This window comes from Pterocles gutturalis, unplaced genomic scaffold (genome assembly GCF_000699245.1).
Source record: "Pterocles gutturalis isolate BGI_N339 unplaced genomic scaffold, ASM69924v1 scaffold8690, whole genome shotgun sequence".
NCBI classification, from domain to species: Eukaryota; Metazoa; Chordata; class Aves; order Pterocliformes; family Pteroclidae; genus Pterocles; species Pterocles gutturalis.
Genome location: NW_010138174.1, coordinates 8525 through 15404, shown reverse-complemented (window position 1 = coordinate 15404; position 6880 = coordinate 8525). Strand labels below are relative to the sequence as shown.

Here is a 6880-nt window from a genome sequence, read left to right as displayed (position 1 = left end):
AAGTCGGCTACCAGGAGGCAGAAAGAAAGGGCAGTTCCTCTCCGAGGAGAAACTTCTCCTATCTCCAAGTGTCCTAGCGCAGAATGTTTACAAAACGCTCATTAAGGGAAAGGGGATTGCGAGATAGCAACAAATCTGGTGAACAGCTTACACTGTGCGAGATAAGAGCGGCAAGGCGACCATGGAAGGGAGCAAGCCATATCCAATTACCGAGACCTGCTTTTGGGGAGGGGGAAGGGGGAGACAGACAGGCCGGATCACAAGTTTCAAGACAAGAGCTTCCAAACTTGTCAACTCTCTGTGACACAAGCCGCGTACGACGCAGGGGATAAAACCGCCACTTAGCCCGCACGAGAGCTAGAGCTCGTTGAGTGCGGTTGGAGGCTAGAGCGAAGCCATGGATCCTGTTGTCCCCCAGCTGTGGGCTGTCCTCTGTCTCTTGGTTCACCTTGCCTCTTGCAGTCCCATCCTGAGCTTGGAGCACTCTTCCTTGGAGGAAGACGTGCCTCTTTTCGACGAGATTCTCTCCGAGCAGGATGGTGTTGATTTCAACACGCTGCTTCAGAATATGAAAAACGAGTTTTTGAAGACGTTGAACCTCTCCGACATTCCCCTGCACGAAACGGCCAAGGTGGACCCCCCAGAGTACATGCTAGAGCTGTACAACAGGTTTGCCACCGACAGGACCTCTATGCCATCCGCAAATATTATCAGGAGCTTCAAAAACGAAGGTAAGATACGTGCATCTCTAGGAGGAGTAACTAGAAATGAGTGCTCTTATCGTCAATGTGAAATGTGTTTACTGGGCACGGTAAATTTTTCCACACTTGGGGAAAAAAAGCCTTTCACTGGACATAGGCAGCTAGAGCTGCTTGTGCCGGTGGTACCCACACCCCGCTTCTTGTGAGACAGATCCCTTGTCCTGTGCTTTTGAGACCGGAAGGTTTTGGGAGAAGATGTTTCTTTAATGTTTGGGCAGCACCAAGTATAATTTGGGTGCATCGTTGCCGTTATCCCCATAATGGCACACGTCATTTGCAATTACCTGATTGATTTTTCAAATGGATACCTTACGTAATGTTTGAAATTAAGAAATGTTTTTACAAACCCTTCAAAGGTGCAACCTTTCCCTGTTAGGAGCTTAACCAAAGCTGGCTGGCTGTTAATATCCTCTCACTGCTGATCCTCATGGGATTCGTAATGTTTTCTTCCTCTGGTGCCTGAGCATAGTCTGGCAAATACCCAGAAATAGCTGAAGCAGAACTTTGGATAACTCTTAGGTTTTACTTTGGAAAACATTTCCTCTTAAAAAAAAAAAAAAAAAAGCTGAAGAAGCCTAATTGTGACCGTGTGTAGCTTCCCCGTATGTTTCTGCTCCGGCATTTCCTCGCAGTTCAGTGAGGACGAGACGGCGTGCCAGCGCTAACATTCAATAGTTTCTCAATACCTATTGGCAGCAATTCAGTTTTTATGTTAAAACCATTTTTCAACCGATCGATTCCAAATAGCAACTCCTCCCCTTGGCACATGCAAATGCTTTCATGTGTGTTAGGGGCGCATGCAACTATTCAAACCACCGTGGGGCTTCTCTCACCCTTTGCTATCTCATTAATGAAGCAGAGAAGTCACTATTGCTTTTTTCTAACATTTGCAATTCCGAAACGATGAGCTGTGTGCAGTTTTGCAAGGCGGTGAGATGCAGGGAGAGAAGCTAAAAGCTCCGCTCTGCTCCACCCTTCTGCCCACCCTGGGCACTCCACCAGCACCGTGTTTCTGGTTGGAAGAGGCACTTACATTGTGGCTTCAATCTGTTTCATATATTCTTTTCTCCAGTGCTGAGAAATTTATGGAAGGGTTGATGGCAAACCATTTACACCCGCTGGTGAACAGTTACTCGTCTGCGCCTGTCACCGCTCCCCAGCGTAAATGAAGACGTGTTCTTTTCTCATTTTGCACCATTCAGAAAAAAATTAATGGGATAAAAATTGCCAAGTGCAGTATACTAAAGGGTAACATCCAGGGTGGTTTAGTGGCATAAGCCTGAAACCATTCCCCTGGCAGAGGTGCAATGCTTTGGGGTTTGCAGCATTGTGAACCGTGCAGGCTGACCTCTTGCCAGCAGTTTGCAGTTCTCTGCCTCTCTGTAACCGTGACGTTCGATGCCTATTTCTCGCTGCCCTTCTGCGCCACATGGGGTAAACTTGGCTTAACCCTCTGTCATTTCAGTATTTCTCTCCCCTCTCCCCATCCAAACCAGGCAGATGTGAACTGAGCCTGCTGACGCGAGGGAGCTTCACAAGTGCATGCCGTTGGAGGGACGATGCAATTCATGTTTGTTACGTGTCCTGAAAATCTGCATAACCAAAACCCCATCCATTTCATGCTAAAGAGCTCTTTTGATAGAGAAATTAATTACTTGCGATGATCGGGACAGTAGAAACAGATCATACCATGGAATTTTTTTGTTCATTTGCCCACTGAAAATTGGCAGTAATGACAGTTCCATTATTATCCATTAAATCCTTTATTAAATTTGTTATAAGAACACTATAGACATACAACGTGCTGCATGGCTGGAATTACCTCTTTGTTTAACCCGTGGACGGGTAAATGGGACTGTAATCAGTTCTTAAAACTTGAATGAGGCTCTTCAGGGAAATTTTTCTTTGCCTGCAGACTCCAGATCTCCCTCCCTGACCCTGCTAGGGCTGTCCTGGTGACAGCAGGAGATATTTCACCCTGTGGGCTTTCTAGCTGAAGAGCAGAGTCCCATCCTGACCTAGGCACGAACACCTCTCATGTCCTGCCAGCGCTCACCCGGCTTCTCAATGGCATGTCTCTCCCCTGCCTCCTGGTGAATTGCTTGTGCTCATCCTCTATACAGCCAGGTGGCATTTCCCAACCCCGTCGTTATATGTGGTCACTGAAGACTTGCTTTAGCATATCGAGGTCTAGAAAATCCCAAAGATTACGTCCAGAATGGAGCCTGTAGCTAAGCTTGAGCAGCGTTGTCTTTCAGCTCCTACCCTGGCGCTGTGCGGAGCAGCCTCAGCTCCCGCTTCTATTAATTGTCAGGTAGGGAAATGCAGGCAGAATCACCCCTCATTTTTTAAAATTTATGAACAGATGAAAGTACAAAACGGAGGGAAAAAAAAAAAAAAGAAAAAGGCAAGTGCCTCAAAACCACAAAACTGCAATTAAGTAGGACAAGTCACGTGCTTGTTAACTGCTTGCTTCAGTGCGCCGATGGAGACTGGCCAATGTTTGCAGCTTTATCAGTGTCATTGTTCTACAAACATAGCAAAATTGGAGAAGTCGGGGGTGAAGATAGGAATGTTGCAAGTAGTTTGCCTTTGCAGAAATGTTACCCATAGTCTCTACGTCCCCATCTGTCTTCTGAGCTACCAGTAGACAGCCCGGTAACTCAGAATGCACGGTCCCTAGCGAGGGTCCCTGCGTTGCGTGAAGCAATGCGTGTTGCTGATGTGTAAACAAACAGCGCAGACAGGACGGGCAGCCGGATGGATGAGCAGTTATTATGTTCTCATACGTTTTATTAACTGCAGCTGCCAAAATGCCTGGCTGAGTACAGCTGTTTGCCTGCTCACTTGAAACCCGCGAGTCCATGGCAAGATTTCTGTGGGCTGGCGGTTCACACTGGATGTTCAGAACCTGTTCTTCCTAACCAGGAGCTTTTACATCTTCCCAAGCAACTTTTCCTCCCTTAGTGCTTGGCCCTTTTGGTTTCTGAGGGATGTTTCAGCAGAAGGGAACACTTGCTCAGGCACAGGTACAGGCTGCTGTTCTCGCATACGCAGCTTAAACGTCGCTGGGCTCATGTTCACTCCAGTGCAACATCCTTATTCCCTTCCTCTCCTCACTACACTGCTCCCTTCCTCCTTTATGAAATAGTTGCTGTGCAGCAACCTAGAGGTGATTTGTATTTCAGGATTAGGCGACACATTTGTAACGTGTAATCCTTTCAGGTGACAAGTCCCTGGAAAGCCTGGGGATAAAAAAAAAGAATCTATAAATCCAGGTTTATGGTCTTTAGCATGTCTGGCATCTTGATGTCTTTAGACATCTAAAATAAAGTCAGCCTTTTTCCAAGTATGGTTTTGAGAAATGAAAAAACCCTCTCCTGGAACAGTTCGACTGAACCCAAGCAATGCAAATCATGTCAGATGAACTTGCGTGCGTGTGTTGCTGGATGTATTGACCCTTCTAAAATATTTGATCTTTGTCGTTTCCAGACTTGGCTTCCCACCCTACTGGTGTTACAGGAGTTCGGAAATACCCTCTTCTGTTCAACGTTTCCATCCCTCACCATGAAGAAATCACCATGGCAGAGCTGAGGCTCTACACCTTGGTGGAGCGGGACCAAATGCTCTACGACGGGCTTGACCGCAAGGTCACGATTTTTGAAGTGCTGGAAAATAACCATATGGGGGTAGGAGAAGAGAGAAAGACAGTGGCACTGGCATCCAGGCAGATCTACGGGACGAGCAGCGAGTGGGAGAGCTTCGAGGTCACCGAAGCCATCCGGCGTTGGCGAAGGGCAGGGCTGACCACGCACCGGCTGGAAGTTCATATAGAGAGCAAGGAAGGGGAGGAGCAGAATGGAGAGGGGAAACTGGACATCGACATCAACTCTGAGGCCAAGCACGTGCCCCTGTTGATTGTGTTCTCTGATGACCAAAGCAACGACAAAAAGGAGGAGAAGCAAGAGCTCAACGAAATGATAGACCACGAGCAGCTCCTGGACCTGGAGAGCCTGGAGGTTGGCAATTTCCACGGCCATCCTGGTGAGGAGGCGCTGCTCCAGATGCGCTCCAACATCATTTACGACTCTACTGCCCGAATCCGGAGGAACGCAAAAGGCAACTACTGTAAAAAGACTCCACTCTACATAGATTTCAAGGAGATTGGCTGGGATTCCTGGATCATCGCCCCGGCGGGATACGAAGCTTACGAGTGCCACGGAGTGTGCGCCTACCCCTTAACGGAGCACGTCACACCTACGAAACACGCCATTGTCCAGACTTTGGTTCACCTGAAGAACCCCCAGAAAGCCTCCAAGGCCTGCTGCGTGCCCACCAAACTCGACCCCATCTCTATCCTCTATTTAGATGCAGGGGTGGTCACCTACAAGTTCAAATACGAAGGCATGGTGGTATCAGAGTGTGGCTGCAGATAGTAGCGGGGAATGCATGCAGGGGAGCGCACAGGGGAAGTATTTAATGATTCTGTAAATTTGTACATTTCGGATTTCCTATTTAATAAGGTAATTTAATGAGGCATGTACAGATAATTGTATGTTTCCTGTTACGGGGAATGGGCAAGTCGTACGACCGTAGGGAATGTATATTTTGTTCCATTGCTTGCTTCTCGCTGTTCTTTGCTGTCCAAATTATGACCGAGTCTCTCTTCCTGTCAGGGCATAGAGCAGATCACTGGATTGTTTTGGGAGGGCTCTCTGTGCCAAAGGTGCACATTCAAATCCACAGAAATAAAGGCGTATTTTTGTACTTTATAAACTTTGATTGGCATCTATAGGGATTTCCAGAGCTATTGAGGATAGGTGAATACCATAGGCAATACACACTTAGATTGTTCAGTATTTTGTCAAATCTTTATAAAGATTTTTACACCCTCAGATTTTTTTTATTTATCTCTGAAGATCTGAATTCCTGATAACCCTCAAGCTCCTAAATCACTAAGGCACAACCAGGTGTTAGACTTTTTTCCCTTTTTTGTTAATCCTTTCTTTAATCTTTCCCTGTGTCAGTAGCTGGCAGGGATGATTTGCATCTGGAGTGGAAGGGAACCATCCCCTTTCCTGTCTTTCTTCGTAGAGCGAGGGGCCCAGGAGCAATGCCAGGCTGACGTGCGACGGCAAGAAATTCCCCCCCGTGCATGTCGCACGAAGCACTGCTGGCTTTGTGTTGTCTCTCAAGGGCCAGAGCTTTAGGTGGCAGAAATAACTGCAGTAAATTTCCTGAATCCTTCCAATTGTCCCAGTTTATACCAGCTAAGAAACCAGTCCCCCCACCCGGTCCGGTGAGTTCCACCCAACGCAGTTCTGCAACCCCACGCAAATGGCCGAGCGGTAGCGCTGTGTTTAGTCTGCGTAGAGCTAGGCAGAAAAGGAACCCCTTTGTGCCCGCTAGCTAGAGAGGATCTTTCCTTTATGGATGTGCTGGAGTCGTCAATTCCTAAAGATCTTGCCCCTCCACCCCCTAAACCCTCTAGGATGGAGTCACATGCCATGTTTCCGCCACTCTTCTGCAACAAATCTCGGTGATAAGAAGGTGTCGGAGCTGAGAAACAATAGACCAGTCACTTTATTTATACTAAGCTGCAAATTTGTCAGATTCTTGGGAAAGTGTAAGTGACGTTGACTCTTTTAGCCTGTACCAGAGCCTACTGTACCGTCCCTGCGTGTGTTTTACACTTTTAAGGGAAAGTTATCTTCCCTGGAAGCGATAAGGGGCTTTGAAAGAATCACTCTAACACTTGGTGGGAATGAACACAAAAGACTTTTATCACGCACCAACTAAAACCAGTTTCACCTGTTTTCACACATACTCTTCTGTGCTTCCCATAATTTATTGACCTATTTATTGACTGCCTGCCTCTGTAATATAATGTAGAATACAGAATGGTTTATTTTTGTGCTTGTGTGTAATCCCGCTTGGATAAAACCTTGTACCAAGCCTATTTGACTCTCTGTTGAGTTGTGCCGCGCAGAGGTTGGGGTTGATGATTATTTTTCCTCCCTTAGATATTCGTGAATGCCAGTTACCTCCCTTGCTCACAGGACTGCTCTCTCCCTAATTTAAGCAGCATTCTGGAGCCCGTATGGTCTGGTCCAGTGTAG

The 6880-nt window shown here is 47.1% G+C and overlaps 1 protein-coding gene across 1 annotated transcript; it reads left to right on the top strand.

Moving 5' to 3' along the window:
- The first annotated feature begins 380 nt into the window (after positions 1-380).
- On the top strand, positions 381-5361 carry BMP10 (bone morphogenetic protein 10). Its single transcript, XM_010082887.1, has 2 exons — positions 381-731; positions 4254-5361. Exons 1-2 carry the CDS (start codon positions 398-400, stop codon positions 5195-5197), a joined length of 1278 nt encoding a protein of 425 aa, XP_010081189.1. The 5' UTR covers positions 381-397; the 3' UTR covers positions 5198-5361.
- The last annotated feature ends 1519 nt before the right edge of the window (positions 5362-6880 follow it).